At 44.5% G+C, this 21360-nt stretch overlaps 2 protein-coding genes across 2 annotated transcripts in view; one reads left to right on the forward strand and one right to left on the reverse strand.

The window, feature by feature from the left end:
- Positions 1 to 2386, reverse strand: part of ITIH5 (inter-alpha-trypsin inhibitor heavy chain 5) — a 49916-nt gene extending 47530 nt beyond the window's left edge. The window contains exon 1 of the mRNA XM_030480174.1: positions 2206 to 2386. Within this exon, the coding sequence (XP_030336034.1) occupies positions 2206 to 2325 (120 nt within the window). The 5' untranslated portion in view covers positions 2326 to 2386. The remainder of the gene's footprint in view (positions 1 to 2205) is intronic.
- Positions 2387 to 10051: 7665 nt separating this feature from the next.
- Positions 10052 to 21360, forward strand: part of ITIH2 (inter-alpha-trypsin inhibitor heavy chain 2) — a 29492-nt gene continuing 18183 nt past the window's right edge. The window contains exons 1-7 of the mRNA XM_030480175.1: positions 10052 to 10207; positions 11758 to 11832; positions 16813 to 16848; positions 17576 to 17748; positions 18448 to 18552; positions 18852 to 19014; positions 20126 to 20233. Of these exons, the coding sequence (XP_030336035.1) occupies positions 10124 to 10207; positions 11758 to 11832; positions 16813 to 16848; positions 17576 to 17748; positions 18448 to 18552; positions 18852 to 19014; positions 20126 to 20233 (744 nt within the window). The 5' untranslated portion in view covers positions 10052 to 10123. The remainder of the gene's footprint in view (positions 10208 to 11757; positions 11833 to 16812; positions 16849 to 17575; positions 17749 to 18447; positions 18553 to 18851; positions 19015 to 20125; positions 20234 to 21360) is intronic.

Consider the following 21360-nt stretch of genomic DNA (forward strand, 5'->3'; position numbering starts at 1 on the left):
GATCAATGGTCTTCAGTAGTTTTTTTACTAAAGGATAACTTTTTGGAACAAATCCACCTGTCATCCTGTATGGCATGGTCACAGTGGTTTTTACTGACTAATTGGTGAAACGGGAAACTTGGTTACTGGTTTTATCTTTCACCACCACACACCTATTTTGCTTGCTTATTTATTTGCATAAGAAAGCTTTGTATGACTTGATTCCTTCAGAAGCTACCTTCTAAAGTCTGGAGAATAACCAGTAGACACCAGTGAGTAGCTAAGAATCACCAGATAACAGTATTCTGTTTGCTGGGACTTCATGACTACTGTCAAAGCACTGCTGCAGGGCTTATGCTACTGATCAGTCCATCAAACTGCTTTGAATCAGCCAGCTTCACCAGCATCATCTAATGGAACAGTTTCCAAGCTACCATCAACCTTTAGCTTTAAAGCCTTCCAAAGCACTCATTAAAGCCCAGTAATCGCTGGTAGTGACCCCATAGCTGTTGCCATCTGCTAGTCAGCATGGTCTACAGACAATAACTTGGGCAATAGGAACTCAATCACCTGTGAAAAACAGTCCAGAAAACTACCTCTAGTGCAACAGTAATAGCTAGCAACCTTATCAACTACCTTAGCAGAGTGGTCAATCATTGTATAAGTCAACAGGTAATCCACACTCATTGCAGATACCATGATCCTGCAAAGACCTGTGTCTGTACTTGCCTTTGTGTAGGAAGATCTTCCCAGGATGTTAAACACAACCTTATACATTCTCCTGAATCCATTAGAGATTTGTCTATAGGGTATTATCTTGATGTAGGGAAGCACCTGCCTGTTCTTAACCTGGTTCATGTGTTCAGTGAAGACAGACCCATATCCTCTTCTAGACCTCCCTGTCCTAAGGGAACAGGTCAGCACCTCCATTTATATATCACTGCTTTTGTATTGTAAGTTACTGTTGATGATGATCTGCCAGCAACACAGCTCCTGTGAAAACATCCTCATTTGCCTCAAGCAAGACCAGCCAGGTTATGCCAACACTGTGAGCCAGTTGCTTGAGCTTCGTGACTGATTTTCCCGCTAAAGCAGGTAAGTGACTACTCTCAGATACTACTCCACTGGCAGGACAATGGTGGAGATATTCTCTCCCACTTGGGCAGGTGGGTCTGCAAGAACATGTTGGTTTGTGGCTGAATTCCCCAACAAGGAATAAGTGTTCATAGCAGTCAGGATCAACAATGGTGTTGCTGAGGTCTCACAGTGGAGAGACATGGGCACTTCTGGAGGGAGGTTCTTCTCATTCTAGGTGGGATGAGTGTCTGAATGACCAGGTACAGACACATATGAAATGCCTTATTCTTCCTGCTTACCGTGTGGCAAAACATACCAAATACAGGCATTCAACGACACTTTGGATGTATTAGGGTATCCCACCTGCCCTCCCACAAGGCACAGGTCTTCCACATATCCTTCATTGTATCTGCCAGTCCCACCTCAGTGTCTCATACTACAGAACCTCCCAGATCTGATCAGATTTACACAACTGATTGATGCCCTAAGAAACTCAAAGTAACTCGTGGTATCTGTTATGAAGCCGAAGGATGTAAGCACAGATCTGAAGCTCAGCCTTTTAAATCACAGCCTCCCAAACTGTCGCCTAAACTCTCTTGATCACTTGCAAAAAGTTTGTTGCTCTTTCAGCCCCATTTGAACAGAAAATCCAATCCACAACACAACAGCCCTCACTTGCAGAATATGTATATACATATATATACTTTTTCTCTCCTGGTCAAGAAGCATTTACCATGCTGAAAACCATGTGTTTCGTTACATCCAGCACGGGTTAAAAATCAAGTACTGAGACCATAGGCAGCAAAACTTTCCTCCGAGCCCGAAATACTCTGAATTACTCAGCCTGGCGCATGGCCAGAACACTGCATTAACTCCCTTATCCTTGTGAAACGCCTCACTTGCACAGCTATGGGGATATCAGCTTTGAACCCATCCTCTAGCACTGTTATGGGAGGGTGCGAGTGCTTTCCTAGCTCAGCACCTCCAACAACTTCATTGCTCCTTAGTAGCAGCCTCCCATAGAGCTGAAATGCTGCCACAGCCATGGGTGCAATAAATGCTGTTTTAGCAGGCTGCCCTGCACGTTGATACTGATGGTTAAGAGGGGACAAGCCAGCTCCACCACTAGATGCTCCCGAACAAACTTACTTGCTCCATGATGCTGTAGTCTGCCATCAGCTTCTCCTCCAGGTATCTCGCCATCAGCTCCGAGTCGGGCTGTCCCACCGAGGTGGAGAAGCAGCAGCAGAGCCATAACCAAAGGATCATGGTGGAGCGGGAGCGCCGGCCGGGGCTCCTGCCCCGCAGGTAGAGGAAAGCCCCGCTGCTGCCTGCGCTGCCGACGGGCTGCGAGGAGCTGACAGGAGGCAGAACGATCCACCCTCTTCCCCTCCTTCCCAGCTCCGGACCGGCCCCTTTTCCACTCAGGCGGCTTCCAGGGACTGCGGGGGATCCTGCAGGGCTTCCATCCTGCAGCTGCTCCCTGGGCTGCTGGGCATGAGCCACCACCGTGTCCCTCTCGATGCCACCCGCAATCCCCTTTGTGCAGCAGATAGGGGTGTCACTGGGTGTCCCTGATGTGCTGCCACCCGCCTTTTAGGCACCAGCAGCACCTCAGCCCCGTGGTGTCCCTCAGCCTCCCCACTGAGGAGGGATGAGGAGATGCTTCCACACTGTGCTGGGTGATGAAGTAGGGGCTAAGGATGGTGGCTATCACATAGTGCCTGCCTGAGGGGCTGGTGACTGGTGCCTGTGGGAGCTGGAAGGGTGTCAGGGTTGCCAGGGTGTCTCTTCATGGGGAGAATGGCTCACACCACAGCCATAGGATCATACGATCAACTGGGTTGGAAAAGACCTTTAAGCTCATCAAGTCCAACTGCTCCCCAGCACTGCCAAGGCCACCACTAACCCATGGCACTGAGGGCCTCAGCTACACGGGGTGTGAACACTTGCAGGGACGGTGACTCCAGCACTGCCCTGGGCAGCCTGTTCCAATGCCTGAGCGCCCTTTGGGGAAGGAATTGTTCCTCATCTCCATCTAAACCTGCCCTGGTGCAGCTTGAGGCCGTTTCCTCTTGTCCCAGCCCTTGTTCCTTGGGAGCAGAGACCAGCCCCCTCCTGGCTCCATCCTCCTGTCAGGCAGTTGTAGAGAGCGAGAAGGTCCCCCCTGAGCCTTCTCTTCTCCAGACCAAACTGATTATCCCATATTAAAGAGCACCCTCCTACCCACTCCCTTAGTGAGCAGAATCCAATGACATGCTTCAAGGCTGGGGCTTCGCTAATGAGTGGTAAAACCCTCTGGTTTCACCCTCTCTGAAGTGACATCTTCTCCTGCTGGAGAAGCCTTGGTTTGCTTGTGCAAGCTCCTTCAGGGAGCTCCTCCATCCCAGCGCAGGGCAGGGCTCCCTCCACACCCCTGCCTTGGCACCCTGCTGGGTGCCAGTGAACACAGCCAAGACCAGCACTTTCAGCCCTCTCTGTTACCATCTGGCCTCTGTCTCTCCATTGGGCAAAGCTGGGGTGACCCTTCTGTTCTTCACTGTTTCCCAAAGGCAGAGCCCTCTCCTCCCCATGGCAGGCTGGGTCCCCACTGCTCAGCTGCCAGGGATGTTGCTTTAGGCATGGGCTGTGCAAGCTGGCATGGACCAGGCACGTCTCATCCCCAGGCGTTTTGGAACTTGTATCTGCTGCACTCAACTAACCCCAAATTAGGTACTTCATTTTAATACGCCAACAGTAACTTCTTCAATCCAACAGACCCAATTTCCTCTGTTTTTGTCTGGTTTGGGTTTTTGTTTTTCCTTTATGCAGGCACTAGTTGCTGCCTGCACAAACATGTCAGGATTCAAACCACTGCGTTTTCTTTTTGCTTTCCAGCTCTGGGTCATCAGGGACTGAACCTGTTTTGCTTCAGCTCCAGCCCATGGCAGTGACAATCCAGTGAGTGTCTCAATGTCTGTTTGGCCTTGCTAAGATGGATAAACACGCTCTTGGGTTACTGGAGTTTGTCCTTCTGGATATGTGTGAACCCATCTGAAAGCATATGTGCACTAAAAGCCTATGTACTGGGAGCATAATGTCCTCCACATCTAGCATGTGTAACAGAGGAACAGAAAAGTGCTTGCTCCCCGTTTAGAAGGGATGAGGGGAGATGGAGATGGAATAAAGGGAAGGGACAGCAAGGATAACACCTTTGGAACTGCCCTTTAGCAAACTAATGGCTCAGACTTAGGCTAAGGCCACACCATGTTCACACACAGGCCCTTTCTGGCATTGCCAGCAGTAGGGAAGGAATCAAAAGCCTGGACAGCTCGTCTCCCACTGGGACCATTCCATCAGTGGCAGGTACAAAGGCCTCTGGAGTGCCCATATCCAGGATGGGAACTGCAGAGCTGAGCAGCACTGAATGGCAAAGGGCTTATGTGGCTGGTGAGAGAAAGCTGGAAGGAGGCTGGGGCAGGATGCTTCAGGCCCCCAGAGGCACCCCAAATGATTGCTGTACTGATGTGGTCCCTGCCAGAAGATAGCCAAGGCATTACTTTCATCTCCTCACCTTTTCAAAAGGAGATGGAAGAGGTCTCAGCCATCCAGCTGGGAATCAAGAAAGACTTCAAAGGAATGGTTCAGGCTGAGACCTGGTTTAAGGACACACACAAAATGGTTTGAAGCATTTTTAATCTCAATCCAGTTTATTTCACAGAATCACAGAATCACAGAATGGTTTGGGTTGGGAAGGACCTTAAGATCATCCAGTTCCAACCACCTGCCATGGGCAGGGACACCTCACACTAAACCATGTCGCCCAAGGCTCTGTCCAACTTGGCCTTGAACACTGCCAGGGATGGAGCATTTACCACTTCTCTGGGCACCCTGTGCCAGCGCCTCAGCACCCTCACAGTAAAGAAATTCTTCCTTAGATCTAACCTGAACTTCCCCTGTTTCAGTTTGAACCCATCACCCCTTGTCCTATTGCTACAGCCCCTGATGAAGAGTCCCTCTCCAGCATCCTCGTAGCTCCCTTCAGACACTGGAAGCTGCTCTGAGGTCTCCACACAGCTTCTCTTCTCCAGGCTGAACAGCCCCAACTTTCTCAGCCTGTGTCCATACGGGAGGTGCTCCAGCCCCTGATCATCCTCGTGGCCTCCTCTGGACTTGCTCCAACAGCTCCGTGTCCTTCTTATGTTGAGGACACCAGAACTGCACACAGTGCTGCAAGTGGGGTCTCATGAGAGCAGAGTAGAGGGGCAGGATCACCTCCTTCCACCTCCTGGTCATGCTTCTTTTCATGCAGCCCAGCACATGGTTGGTTTCTGGGCTGCGAGTGCACACTGAAGCTGTCTTATGTTAAGTTTCCCGTCAACCAACACCCCCAAGTGTTCAGCTCCTGCATGTCTTGTCTAGCTCAGACCACTGGTGCAGCATGCGAAGCAGGGCTGAGGCCTCTTGTTCTTGTCAACCTGCTCTGTCCGTGTTTCCTAACCAGAGGACACAGATGAATAAAAGTGTCAGCATATGCTTAGAAAAACAGGCATTTAAAACAATACATAGAGAAGGATTTTCCTTCTGTTTTGGAAAACCTAGAGGAAACCGAAGCAGTCCTGTAAAAGCAATTCAAAACTACCCTGCTAACCCTAGAGATAACAGTAGTTCCTGAGCAGGAAAGGGAGATGTTTGCCAGATTGAAATACCCATTAGGCAGTCAAGAAGCATTTGGAAAAACATCCAAATCTCACTGTCTATCACTCTCTGCCTCCTGATCAGTATTCAGCTTGTTTCTACAGCCACTCTTCTCACATTGCACAGGTGAGGAGCTGGGGGTCACAGTAAATCAAAACAGTGAGACAGTGCAAAGATACTGCAATAAAGCTGATCCTAGCACATCTGGTGAAAAGGGGATATTCAGACCAAAACAGGACCCTAGAGCAGATACAGGATAACCAACAGGCATGAGATAATGAGCTGGGAAAAGCACTGCCCTTCCCAGAGTAATGAGGAGCAGCCAAACCTGTTCATGCTTTCCTCAGCAAGGGCACATTAGGACTCAGCACATAGCTAAATAACACCAAGGTGTGTCTTAATGTGGTTCAGATGCGGTTAGGTTTGGTGAGTGAACATTAACCCTGGGGTCTTGATTGTTCACATTATCCCCTTCCTTGGAATACAGTCTCCTGATCTGGGGGCAAACGTGCCAGGCACTGTTCTGGGGATGCACTGGAGACCAAGATAAGCAGCTACTCAGGTGTGTTCACATTAGACATGTTTGATGCTGACTTTGGCCGACTCAGCAAGATGAGCAGCTGGTTTTCGGGTGGGAGCTCACTAAATTCAATTGCCTGGCATGCCTGCAGGGAGCATGAGCAGAGAGAGTGGAGACAGGCATGATCTAACAGCTAATGTGAGCTTCCGCACACATTTCACCTGGAATGGATCATGTTATATCAAGGAATCTCTCTGTGTCAATACACAAACACATCCCCCTTGGTGATGCTCTGCCTTCACATAATCTGCATTCCCTGTTTTTCCATTCAAAGCTCATGGGTAGGACCAGTCCTCCTAATTTTCACCCTACCACTTAAATAAACCCTGTAGGGAGTGTTAAAATGAGGAAAATGTTGCTACCTTCTAGCTCAAGAGCAGTTTTCCAGACTCCAGACTCAAGCTGAAGGAACAACACCAGAGATGCATTTGATCACTGCATCAGTGCCATGGCTGCATGGATCCAATACATTAAAGACTTCCAGTTCTCTGTTCTAGATAGAACAATGGGGCACAAGAGACCCACCTCATGCAGAGGCACCTACATTAAATGCCTAAAAGTATCAGAGAAGTGTCTGAACCAGAAACTAAATCTACTAATGGAGTGTAGAGTTTGGTGGCATTCAAAGCCAGCAATTTGACGGAGAAATTGGAAAAAGCCCCAAAAGGTTACACAGGCATTGATGTAGATAAATGTCCAGAGGTAAAATTAATCACAGTGAAGTGCAGGGAATTACATTAAGTATTTTCTTTCAGGTCTTAATCTAAGGAACCTCCTATGAAACATCTAGATGGGACCTGATGGTCCCCAGTTCTGTCACTATTTGGGAGGTTCCTGAAAGCCCTTTCCTGGAGTCTCTGTGGCTGCATATCTGCCTGTGTGCACCTTGTTTGCACCATGGCCCAGCAGAGCATTTCAGAACTTCAAATTCTGGTATTTTCTGGTTAAATATGCCCAAAGTCTCTGCCAAAGGGCCTTGGTGCTGGAGATGTCTGACTCTGTCTGGGGGACTGATGTGAAAGTCACTGTGAAGAGGTCCTCAGACAGGCAGGTTGCTGAGTCCTGGTACCTGGTATATCTCTGTTGAATGGCAGTGCCAAGAGAAGAAAGTTAAGGCACCAAAAAAGCCTTTTCTACATGTCCATATAGTATTTCCCAGAATGGCTGGTTGTGATGTGATGAGTGTTAGGGCAGTAGGCACCCTGGGTAAGAGTGTTGCCTTGCAGGTACACCCTGTTCTTACCCGGATCACTGGAATATGGATAAGGAATTTGATATGGGAAGAGGAAACTGGCTGTCACATAAGACACAGAAATTGAGAGCATTTCTTCCTAGGTGCAAGCCAAGCTAACACAATCTGATTATTCTGAGGGACAGACTCTGCCCAGCAGTAACAGCAAGTGCATGAAAACTTCCTTCCAGAGGAATGCCAACCATGAGAGGACAACTCCTGAAAAAGCCCAACGGACACACACCACAAAGCATCTTAATGAGATACTGTCCTCTTAATGAAGTTCTGAGGAAGTTCACCTAACTTGACAGCAAATAGTAGGGCTCTGAGCATACCTGCTCCTCTCTGTGTTTTCTGTACCTTCTCTTTGACGAATTCCAGCTTTTCGGACTCTTTCGGGCAGTATATTTAAGCAGTTCATGCCATCTAGTGGTCACACTGATTTCCCGATCCTGTCCTTTTTACCGAAAAAACACCCCTAAGCCACGTTTGGTGGTTATGAGAGGACAGAAATAATGGGTTACAAAAATAATGTTTAAATTAAATTCTGTCCTAAAGGGACTTTTAAATCTCTTCAGAGCAGCAGTGATGAGATTCCTGGTCCTGGCTCCCACATACCTCCAGAACAGCTTGAAGTTTCTGATGAGAAAGGGTTGGTCACTGTGAGCTAGGGACACACGTGTGAGCAGAACTCAGCTTAGACAGAAAATTCAAGCTATACTAGATACCATCAACACAGTGAAGACTGGGTGCCCCATGCCTGCTGCTCTTGCAGGCCTGGATAAGCCCTGTTATAGCCCCAGCAGCACTCACGGAGGTGTTCCTAAGCTAACTTTAAGGCCGCTAACTTAAATGCTGTTAATAGCATCACACCAGGCACACAGCACTGAGCAAAATCAACCTAAGAGGCTGAGTAAGCACTGAGTTCAAGGAATATGGTTAAATTGTCAGTGTCCTGACTATATGATTTAAAACCAACCTGGATATTTTATGTATCACAGAGCTGTAAGCCAACCTCCTGTTTGAAGCAGCATGCCTGGGATCATGACAGTGAGATTCTCCTCTTCTCAAAAAGTCTAAAATTGATAAACTGTGATAAGGATAAAGTGATAAATGCAGAGCTGCTCACTCCAGGAGGTAGGAGTCATCTGATGAAGCATAGATGTCCCCAGAGCTGGTGTCATCCTCTGAGCTCTCTGACTGGACTCCTTATATTGTACACTGCATGAATTAGACCCAGCAAGGGCAGGAGTCACCCCATTCTATGGTAAGGCAGGTAATGAAATTGAGTCAGGCACCATACAGTCAGAAAAAATCTATTTATTGCCACGGACTGAAAACGAAGACAAAGATGTGCAGGAGGGTGCTTCCATACCTCATTATGCTACTTTGGTTAAGATCCAGCTTGTGCCCGGGTGGCCAAGAAGGCCAACAGCATCCTGGCCTGTTTCAACAATATTGTGGCCAGCAGGACCAGGGCAATGATTGTCCCCCTATACGGGGCACTGGTGAGGCTGCACCTCAAATCCTGTGTTCAGTTCTGGCCCCTCGCTACACGAGAGAGATTGAGGTGCTGGAGTGAGTCCAGAGAAGGGCAACGGAGCTGGTGAAGAGTCTGGAGCACAAGTATGGTACAGTACAGTATAACAACATAACACAACACAACACAACACAACTCAACACAACATATAACATAACATAACAAAACATAACATAACATAACATAATCTTGTCTGCTGGGTTAGATAGTAATTCAGTCTTTTCCATTCAGGTTGCTCCCATGTCTGCAAATTTCCTTTCTTCCTGGAAGAATGGATGGGATAGCCCAGCTTCCTCTGCAGAAACCTGCTTCCTCCCTTCTGTCCCCCTTTTGCTTTGCTGGCTTACTTCATCCCATCTCTTGAAGTATCCAAAGAGGCAGGGAGGCCAAAAAACAGTTTCAGAAGCAACCAGGAGCTGTACAACATGCATCTGAAAATATCATCAGATGTTTTCACATGACTAAGATTGAAAACTGAGAACTATCCCACCACCAGCTATGATCCTTTCCCAGCCAGAGCTGAAAAAGGGTATTTGTGTGGGTCACGATCAAACCCAAAGGTCTCTGCCAACCCCGTGAGATGGCTTGGTGGGAGGGCCCTTGGAGAAGCACAATGTTGCTGCCTCCATTGCTCTGAGAACCAGTCTTCACCTCATTTACTATAAACAAACAAGCTAGGAGTGAGTTCGTGCTTTGATCTTTTGAAGCTTTGGATACTCCAAGGTCTGTGCCTAGCAGGAAATTAGTCAAACATCACGGGAAGCTACAAAAGCAAGAAGTGAGCCTATCCAAGCCTGAGCTGTTATCAAGAGCAGAGGCAAGTGAAGACACTATTTGGATAACCCTTGCTCAGGCACCACAGCTCAGACTTACGTTACAAGGCAAATATTTACCTATGGGCTAAACAAAGTCAGTGTTTCAAAACTCTGTTCAAAATACCCCATAACCCTGAGCTGTTTCCTTGAACTTGTCTCAGAGAAAGAAAGATCTTGTGCCTAGTACCTATGCGGGCTGTTCTCAGGAAGCAAGAAGGAAGAAAATGAAGCATCTGATCTGCTTCCTGGCTTTGTTCCTCGTTTCTGGAGTAGGAAGCTTTGATCTTGTTATCGATGAAATCCCAGATGTGAGTATTTCAAGGCAGATCCCAGGTCTCCTTTCCTTGCTGAAGTCAATATTGAAGCTGCAGCTGGCTTCGGTGGGAGCAGAACTGGGTCATTGCTTCATAGCTCTGCTTGTATCTCATGAATTCTCTTCTACTTGTAGCTGCAAATGGGATTGTTCTGATAATTGCTTTTCTCCTGTCATTTGTAGCATTGCTTTTTAAATACTATTAAAGTCAGGATAATATGGGCATAAATCCAACTTTCTTTTCCAGCAGGATTCATATTTTTACCTCAACTTTGCCTTTTCTGGTGCTTTTAACCTTTAAACATTCAAGTGGGCTTCTATGCTCAGACGTTCGGCATATTTTATAGCCTGTTTCCCTGGAATAAGCAGAAACGGAGCACCTAGATATCTTTGTGGATGGGGTCTCCTGGATGGACTACTATGAACTTCAACAGAGCTTCACATAGACTCAGGTTTTTGTTAACAGGACTTCAAACACGGAGTTAAGATCCTATTGACTGTACATTCCTCAGCAGAGGGATAATTTATAGAAGAGCCTGTAATTTCTTAGGATAATGCAGTGATGAAAAGAAGCATAGTTATAGCTTTGACTCTGAAGCTGAGTCCAAATTTGAACCCCCAGCCTCAGGTGAGCTTAGATTTGGGTGTCTGTACCCATTTCCACATGGCCGTACTGCAGTATTTCTGTGAAGCCAGCAGGGATGGTGGGAAGCTTTCTTTTCCTTTGCAGGATTAACAGAAGGAATTAGTGAGCCGGGATATCCTCTTTTTCTTTCTTCTTACAGCACTTTTCATGACACGGTGAGTTTGTAATTCCCAGGAAGAATATTACAGACCTGTGGTCCTTTCTAACCATAGACGTTGTATCAGTTTAACAGCAATGTGCTTAAACATTTTAAGTTAGTTTTGTCCAAACCTTTGTGTGTATCCTATCACATAAGTTGGAGAGCAACTCATGTGCTTAAACTTCTTTATTGCCATAAGTTAAACTTCTAACAAAACTTAATTAAGAGTATTGTTGTGGTATGAAAACCATGTTTCTAGCTGAATCAGTGCAGCTTTGCACTTGGAAAAGACCTGATGTTCCTTTGCTGTCAATGGGACAGATTTAGTTCTCAGGCATATTAGTATAAAACCAGAGACAATTTCTCCTGTTTAAGTAGAAATTCTCTGAACGTGCTGGCTTAAGTGAGATCAGTATCTGAAATGCTGTCGTTACAATGACCAGATCCATCCTGATGACAATCTGCCTCTTGTATTTCAGTGGGTTAAATATTACTCCTTGTTTCAGAAGGAAAGGTTGTAAAATGATGGTAAAGGTCATGATCTTATAAGCATATGGAGAGCTGGCTGGCCACAGAGGGTAACTGAATGTGTGAGGATGCAGCATTTTGATCTGAGATGGTTTGTGCCTCTGCTCCCCATTTACACCAAGGGGAGGTAAATTCCCTTTGGAACTCTATTAGAGTGATAATCAATAATAAATCAAGTGATTAATCAAACAGTGAGGCAGCAGCAACACCTCTTCCTTTCTTTCTCTTTTAGGAAGTGGAAAACCTGATTGACTTAGAAATTGATGGATTTCCTTCAAGCTCCAAGGCTAGAAATGGCAGGTACCAGGTACAGTACTCAGAAATGCTTCAAAAAATGGGAAGCAAGAATGCCTGGGAGCTCTCTCCAAGTGGCATATTCCATGTCAAGGGCTGTGAGTTGCAATCAGGTGGGACCAGCAGGTCTTGCTATGCACTGAGACCTGCATATCTCTTGTTGAGATAAGAACTGTTACTATCCTTTATGCAGTACCTACAAGGCTTTGTTCCATATCTGCACTCCTAAGGCTCATAATACAGATGCTAAACAGTGGAGATACTTGTCTCTAACCTCCTATGGGAAAAATCACATTGATACTGGTGATGTTTTTCCATAAGGAAATGGAAAAGGACTTCAGACACTGGCAACGGAGGCTGAAACCTTCCAGTCCTGCAGGTAGCCCATTCATTCATAGTTAACTTGGGTCAAAAGAGTGCAGCACAGTGTCACATGGGTAATGAGCTGATGGAGTCCGAGACCAGGGAAGAAAATTGGTTTCCAGCATGCTGATGACTTGAGATTATCGTAGTCTGTTGGCTCTTGAAACAGAAACATTTAAAAGAACATTGCAGGAGTTTTCTTGTGTTTCACACAGTAGTACTTCACCATAATAATCATGAAATCAGTTATTTGGAGGTATTAACTTTTATTACACTGTGTAAAAGAAATGATATCAGAGTGGACCTCATCCTCCACCAAGTTTTGGTGCTGCCTTTCTTGATCTTGTTCAATATAATGGAAACAGAAGATCCTCCTGAGTGAAGCTGGATTTCCCAGCATCTTTGACATTAAGCAAACATGACTATTCTTTATCTCAAGGCTTTTCTAAAGGGACCTCACACAGAGTGTAAATGTAACTTATTAATACCTAAAACTCCCATTACACTGGCAGAAAAATTGAAGATTTCAGCATAAATATGACTCAAGCCAGCTCATTTGCCAGACCAGTATTTAAATACTTTAATCATGATCTTAGCAGAAATCCTCTCTTCTTCAGGGCATCATTTCTTTCCAACACATCTGTATTAGTGCCATATGTATTATGTTGTTTCTGCTCCCCAGCTTTGCAGATATACAGTGCTATAGACATAGTGGTATTATACATGCAGTCATTCTCTATTCTACTAATAGTTTTATTATACCAGTTATTCCTTATTCCCATATATTATTTCCCATCCAATACCTATCAAACTTGTATTTGCAAACCAGTAGAACTAAGATTCCAGCTATAGAATGAGCTACTCTTATCTTATAATAAAGTATCAATAAATGAGATTAAACTGAGCTATCTGAAACACCTTGAGACAGTAACTCTGGGCTGAAAGCAGGCACATAGTTACTTAGTGTTAATCACTATAGGAAGGCTGTCTTCCAAATCACTGTTTTAGCACTATGTTTTTCTACAGTAAGGTCACTAGCCCATTGGCAACAAGACAACAGAACTCCTCTTAAGACCCTACTGATTAGCTTTAAACAGAAAGAATTGTTTTCTACATCCAGATCTTGTGAAAAGCTGATTTCTAGGTCCAGATTCTTGTGAAACATATTTGCTCCTGAGTAATTCCCAAAATACTGTGTCTCAGGTATGCCAGTGGTCCTTGTGACCAAAGAAATAGAGTGCCCCATGGGCTGGAATGCAGGTAACCTTGTGAACCTCTATATGATGGTGCACTGCCGTTATCTCTGTTTCGGACAGATAGCCTGTGTCTAGACTGGGAGGCAGGATGTTCTGTAGCATGCCCCTCAGCCTTGCTCCTAATTTCTGGCTGTCCAGAGCCAGGTGAGATCACACCTATTTCCCTAGTGCCTTACCTGCCTGGTTTCCTCTCCATGAGAACCAGCATAGCAAGGAAATATGGAAGGAGAGAGTGTGGAATCAACTGGCTGGAAAGCCCAAAGGTCCCAGGATATAAATGCAACCAGAGAGGCCAGGATCCATCTGCAGCATTGTGAAAGCCAACCCTGCCAAACTTTAGGTTTGAAATTGCTCTTCTTGCACCTCCCAATAATGGTTGTGATCCCCAAAAGGAGTCTGAAATGAAATTGCAGTCTGTAAAAAAACGCTTAGGAAATGACTCACGTGAAAATAAGTGACTCTATGAGGAAACAGCACCTCAAAGGACTGGGAGGACTTGCCATTTAGATCTCATCCTTTTCCTAGTTTCTCATGCTGCACATCTGCTTTTTCATCTTTTTCATGCCCCGGTACAAATCTAATTTCCTTTGAATGCAGTGTAACATCTCTGAATCTGCTTTCCTTGTTTTACTAAGTCACACCTCAGAAGCAGTTTGTGGACTGCAACTCGAAAGCAATGGCAAGCTGGGCATCCCATAGGTGAAATAAAACCTGCAATCTCTTGTAATGCATTACCTCTTGTAACGTGTTCCTCTCTTAGACACCAGGGCTTCTTCCTCCAGGGACAGGACAGTAAGAGGCAGAGCCAGAAGCCCTGGCTGAAAGTTAGCTTGAAGCAGGCAATATTTTCTTGATGTTAGGCTACAATGTTCATGAACAGTGATTTGAACAAAGATCATCATGGAGGGCTAAGTATTGATAGCCAGAACAGATGTCAGAACACAGTCCTCAGTACCTGAAGAGAGGCCCCAGTGTCTGTCAGACCAGATCCTTAAAACAGTTCCTGAGGCACTTCTTCTCTCCGTCCTCATGAACAATTTGCCCCACGTTAGATATTGCTCAAGGTACTGTTTCTATGCAGCGCAGGCATAAGCAGATCCGGATGTGGTTTAAAGGCAAGGATCAGTCATGGACCCTTAAGCCAGAAACAGCACGAGTCTCACATGCCACCGAAGTCCCTACAAAGCCCATGTTCTCAGTAACCACACCAGTGCTCAAACCTGAAGTAACCACAGCTCTGTCCTCCTGTGGAGTGGCTGCCTTCCGCAACCTTTGAGATCCTGAGTGTTGGACCACCACGTGTCTGATCTCTAACAGCAGCAATGGGAGTCACTACATGTGCAAGTGATAAGCTCACATCTCCATCAGCTCTTCTCCCTTCACCTCTTCCCTCACAAAAAGGAAGGAAACCTGGGTATCTTGAAAGCCTTAAGCACCATTCGTAGAGTGAGTCAGGAACCCTAAGCTCTTCTGAGAACCAGAAAAGTGCCACAATAAAACAAATCACCTCTGTGCTAAGGTGTTGGTTTCTATCTTCATCTTTTCAGGATTAAATTTGTTTCAGTTAAGGTTGGTTTAGTCTTAATTTGTATTCATGCTGGTGATGTTTCCTGGGCTTAAGGCACAACATCAATGTAGAGGAAACATCATTCTTCACAGTCTGATTCTTTATCATAGAATCACAGAATGGTTTAGGTTGGAAAGGACCTTAAGACCATCCAGTTCCAGCCCCCCTGCCATGGACGGGGACACCTCACCCTAGACCGTGTCATCCGAGGCTCTGTTCAATGTTCAGTTCACTGTACAGTGATGTTTGTGGGCTGTCAGGATGGACTGAGCAAGGATCAATCCACCAGGCTTCCAGATTCTGAAATCCCAGTCTGAATGTTTCAGGTAGGGCTTGTATAGCTAGTAAATAAACCCCTACATTTGTTCTCAGGCAGGCAGAAATCATGCTGTCTCTTTATCTGGCTTTAAAGGATCCTTAAAATCATCTATTTAAAATGATCTTTCTATGACATACATCATCTCTTATGCAGCCCAAGGTTTTTCCTAGTGGCAGTATATTAATTAGCTTCAAATTACTTTAGCAACTGTAGAGTAAGCCATATATGCACCCGGTGACTAATGCAGTTTTTGTGAGCATCTTCTATGGGTTTGGTCCTCTTCGATTCAAATGCAACTGAAACCTGAGATGGGATTGGTATGTTTTGGTACATTTTGGTACATGTTAATAATTTAGCCATTGGTGTCTGAACTAGCCTCCCTAAGTTCCTTCTCATCATCAGTGCAGTCAAATGGCTCAGTTCAGTTGCCTACAAACATGGATTTAGCAGTGCCCAAGACATCTTATGGGTGCTAGATATCATGCAAAACCTACAGGAGCCTCATGGTCTCCTGAAGCTCCAGCTGAAGGCCAGTGGGTACCCACCACCAATGGCACTGGGTACCCACTCCTCTAATCAGTACAGTCAGCATGGCTGAGGGCAGGACTCATTCAACCAAATTGGGGTATCCATTTTCAGATGAAAGGGATCACTCCATTGACCTTGAAGAGCTGAGGTTGCTTAGTTGTGATGATAACACCGGAGCAGACATCTGCACTAAACAAAGCATCTTCCCCTAAAACTAGGTGAGCCAAACCCTATCCCACAATCACTTACCTGAGTTTAAGTTCTAGGGAATTAAACAGAATGATTCAAACGGCCACAAGATGTCACTACCTCTTCATAACAATCTCCAAATGGAAATATTCATATGGCAGGGGAAAACCTAACTGTCAATGAGCAGTTTCAGCTCTTCTAAGCAGTGCATACAGAACTAACCACATATATACAAGTATATAAATGTAATATCGATTACATGATAGGGGGTTTTATACAAACATATTGCCTGTTTTACAAAAATGTAAATATATATTCTATAATGTAAATATAGACTCTATAATGTAAATGAAAACAAAATGAGCTAAAAAGGTCTGTGTTTTGAGGTTTTTCCACTTTTCCTAGAAAAACAAAACAAGTATTTTCCTGTTAAAAGCTGTGGTTTCTGAGTGTGACTTTTTGCCAGCTTGTTTTGCTTCCAGGAAGAATGGTTTTGCTCTGGAAGAGAATGTTTTCTACAAGAAACAAAAGACAGAGCAAGACTTTCTGGTCTGGATAGCCTCTAAGTCACAGCTGAGAGATGACGTGCTTCCACATCCCATGTATAAATACATAAAATAAGACAAAAGGAGTATGCACACTAAGACTGAGAATTCAAACCAATTCTCATCATCTTGGAAAGCAGCTTTATGTCTGATGCCTGTCTTGAAACAGCCACAATCTGTGTTCTTAGCTTTACTGAAATACATTCTCCATGTTTTTCTTTTCCAGCGCAGCACATCCGACTGGGGATATGTTGGAGATCTGGTGAGTTTTTTCCTTCCTCCATGAAAAATAATACTGAACAAAGTCATTTTCTAGTTAACCATTTTTTGGAAATCAATTCTTTTGTTTGTTCAGCCCCTTGTTTTTACTGCTGGTTGGGCATTAACGTCTTTTCTTTAAACAGAGCACTGTTTGCACAATGATGTTTGTACAACTGCTCTTGGAGGCAGAAGGGTATGGTAAATATGAAGAAATAAGCATCAAAAGTGATTAGACAAAACCAATATCTTAATATGCCAGTTTAATACTGTTCTCCAACTGCCATAGTTTAACCATTTACAAGATTAGGTCAGTAACCAATGCTTCAGGTCTCCTTTATTTAAGACTTTGATTGAAGATGTAAGCTCTCTTCTCCTCAGTATATGGTGTTAAGTGTTACTCTGTACCCTTCTATGCTGGATTACACCAATAGAGTCATTCCAAGAACTAGTTGCATGGTCAAAACCAAGGAAGACATTCCAGCTTAATAAATACCCTCTTTCAGCTGAAGTGTTATAATGAACTATATTGACATGAGTATCTTGCCAAAATTGCTAGGTAAAATATGTAGGTTTCCTGAACTTGAGTTCATGCCCCATCTAGCTACCATATTGTAAAGGAACAATGGTTGAAAAAAGGGCACTGAGACTATGAAAGGGATTGATATTACCCTCTAGGGCATCTTTTCTTGCTGTGTCCTAAATGTATAGAATCATTTTGTCAATTACAGGTGGAGGACGATGACAAGATAGGTCTCTACAGCTACAAAGTTCAATCCACTATAACGTCACGGCTGGCCAACACAATGATCCAAGCCAAAATGGTGAATAATGCAAAACGGCCCCAGCACATTGTGTTTGATGTACAAGTCCCCAAAGGAGCTTTTATTGACAACTTTACTATGTAAGTAGTGGGCAGGTATCAGCCTCGTGCTCTGGCAGGGCTCAATGTAGTGGGAGGGACTTATTTGTAAAAGCAAACCACCTCTTATTATTTTCCAGTGTAAGTTTAACAGGCTTACTCATAGAAAAGAAGGGTCAGGTCATCATATTGTCTGTCCATCCATCTCTCCCTCTCCAGTAATTACTGGGCCATTGGCCAACACCAACAATATTTGACAAAAGATCAGAAGTCTCAAATAGACCAAGCACCCACCTCTTTTGCGCAAGTTGGCACCAAATCAAAGGGGAAGGAGAGGGAGACCCAAATTAGAACAGAAAGAAACTAGCTTGGTGCAGTATCCATTCAGAGAAGCAGCAGCCAGCTTGCTGGTCAGGAGATGTGTCCTGATCCATGTTCCAAAACAGCCATGACATTGATAACTGCTTGGCCAGCCCAAAGAACAGGGAAAGGGTGAAGGAGGTGGGGGAGAACAGATCCTCCTCGGAGTATGAGAGTGCTGGCTACTTGAAATGAAAAAGCAGGTTGGGAAAAGATAGAGATCTAGTGGAAACCAGACTTCATTACTTTGGGGTTAAACAAGAGCCTTATTATTTCATTTCCCACCAGCTTAGATTTCGCTGATGTTTTCCTAAAGTGAAGAAACAGTCATTGATCATAAAGTGGTTTCTTTTGAAAGCTGACTGTGCTTTTCTCTCCCAGGGATGTCAATGGTATGACATTTACCAGCCACATCCGGGAAAAATCTGAAGCCAGAAAAATGTACGCTCAAGCCAAAGCCAAAGGCAAAGCTGCTGGAATAGTAAGGTATAAAGACTTTGTCATATGGGAATTGTATTGAACTTATTCATAGGAGATCTGAGGGTGACTCATCCCAGGAGGAGGGCGCTCCGAGAAGGAAAATGAGTTGTTATTCAATTATCAAGGACTTAACTCGTGTTTCTGCTTTCGCTTGATAAAACATTGTGCTAACAGATAACTGCAGTTCCCTAATATAGGCCACAGTTAGAATCAGACCCAGCAAATGCATAACTCTAAATCAAAATGCAAGGAAGCTCTCTTTCTCCTTGTATTTTCTCAAAATAACCCCACAGCTGACTTTTCAGGAGCAATGCCTTGGATATGGAAAACTTCAAAACCGAAGTGAATGTGCCTCCAGGGACAAGGATCCAGTTTGAACTTCACTACCATGAAATGATTCGAAGGAAACTGAGCTCATATGAGCACATCGTGTCTGTGAAGCCAGGACGCTTGGCAAAGCACATGGAGGTAAAGTAGAGCTGGTGTGTGTAGGCAGCACCCAATTGGTGAACCCTCGCTGAGAAAGCAGCCAAGGTTCCTACAGATCCCACAGCGGGACACTTCATCTACGGCTCCTTCCTTCCATATGGGCTTGGTACAAATAGGTCACTTGTAAACCAGAAACCAGCATTAAACACTTCAAATCAGGAGCTATGTAGCTACATGAGTAAGGAGCAAATGTCTCCTGCCTCATGCTAACACAGCTGGGTATCTCCTGAATCGTGATTGACTCACATCAGAACCACTCGGGCAAACAAGCTTTGGCCTATATATGCCCTTGTGTAAACTTGCCTTGACTGAAGGAAAACAAACAATATTTGCTATTTATTTGGAACAGTGCTCTTCACAATAATCCCTATTTCATAGGATAGTGTCTTATGAGAGCAGATGTTCTCTGAATACAGTCATTCTGCAACTGTCTGCCAGAAGATGACTTGTCTTATTCTTACTCTCTTTCTTACACTCATCCAAAGGTGTCCTGTGTCATCCATCAACAGACACAAGGTACAGGGATAAGTGGGCATTTCCATCTGTCCATTCTTATGTTCCTGTTTCATAAATGTCTTCTTGAGGTTTTCATGGCTTCAGCACGAGCTGTATATAAAAGTTTGCTACTCACGTTTCCTTGGTGCAGGCTATGATCTGTTTCAAGCCATGTCCTGCCTCCTCGTAATCTTTCTGACTGTTTGGAAACACAACCAGAAAAAGGCTTTATCTCAGACTGACAAGATAAAAACTTTATTTTCCAAATCATCTTGGCCATCCAAACAAAAGCAAAAATACTCTCTGTCCTGTCAATAACATGAGTAGAGAGCGAGAGGACCTATCACCTCCCAACCCAAAGCAGCACTGAGGCAGGGTCACTTCATGCTTCTTTTCTGCTTTCAGCATATGCAATGGTATCACCCTTGACTCCTATCCCACCACTTGCCCCAGGGGACAAGAGGAAGAGGAAGAATGAGCATTTCCACCAAATCCTTTCTATTCTTTGGGCATGATCCCCCTGTGGAGTGTTCATAAGATCCTGGTACAACACTGGCACTGCTCCATACTAAATGTCCTCTCTTCCTGCCTTTAGGTGGATGTCCGCATCATTGAGCCACAGGGACTTCGTTATGTGCATGTTCCTAATTCACTCGGAGATCATTTTGACGGAATCACCACAATCTCCAAGGGAGAGAAAAAGGTAATATTCATAGACGGGAAGCAGCATGAAAGCTTCAGTTTTCACACTTGTTCCAATGCAGTCATGGCGTTTTCCCATTCCTGCTGGAAGCATGCAAAAATATGGCAAAAAATATGTAGTGTTTTCATTACTGGTACCTAAATGTATGTACAAGGTGTTCAAATACTACAGTGACAGCAGTATAGAAACAGTGTCCATCCATCTTTGTGCAAAGCTTTCTATTTGTTATGCTGAAGAGCAAAGCACTGAGATTGGTGGATGTGAGAAAGGAACGTGATGAATATCAAGTGGAAGAACCATTCTGGAATAATCTTCGTTTGGACTGAGGACATCTGTATAAAGACTTATTCTAGGATTGCTCTATTCCGTAATATTCTTGCCCCAGCTTTCTCCAGCATAGCTCTTGGCTATAAGTAGATCCTCCAACAGTAGGGAGAAGTTTGTCTCACTTTTAAGCAGTGACTCCGGGAGGGTACAATTCTACTCACTCTTACATAGACATCTAATACAGATTATGTGACTCAAGCCCAAAAAGTCTGTCTATACTATTCTAACAATGTATCAGGCAGTGTTGTTTCTTGATATCCAGGCTCAGCTTTATGCCACACTCACCCACATTTCTAGTTTAACAAATAATTTCAGAGGTGGTGTGTGGCTATATAATGTCTTATCTTCTCAGGCAACTTCAAGTCATCCAGGCAAACCAGAGACATAATTCCATAAAGTCTACATAGCAATCAGGCAGTGTTCAAGGCCAGGCTGGACAGAGCCATGGTGACGTGGTCTAGTGTGAGGCATCCCTGCCCATGGCAGGGGGTTGGAACTAGATGATCTGAAGGTCCTTTCCAACCCTAACTATTCTATGATTCTATGATTCTATGATGAAAAGGATTCCTAGTACTCAGTTTACAGACAAACTGAAAGCTCTTGTTTGTTTGGGAAAAAAGATCAATTAATGTTGATAAAATTATGGATCATTTCAACCGGTAAAACGTTAAATAAACCAACATATGACTTACTAGAAATTACAACACATTACTTACTAGAAATGGTTTGCACAGTTCTAATTGGAATATTTGGTGCTCTGGACAGGTCATCTTATTTGTGTCACAGTTGCTACTCCTCAA

The sequence above is a fragment of the Strigops habroptila genome, chromosome 3 (assembly GCF_004027225.2).
Source record: "Strigops habroptila isolate Jane chromosome 3, bStrHab1.2.pri, whole genome shotgun sequence".
Classification (NCBI taxonomy): domain Eukaryota; kingdom Metazoa; phylum Chordata; class Aves; order Psittaciformes; family Psittacidae; genus Strigops; species Strigops habroptila.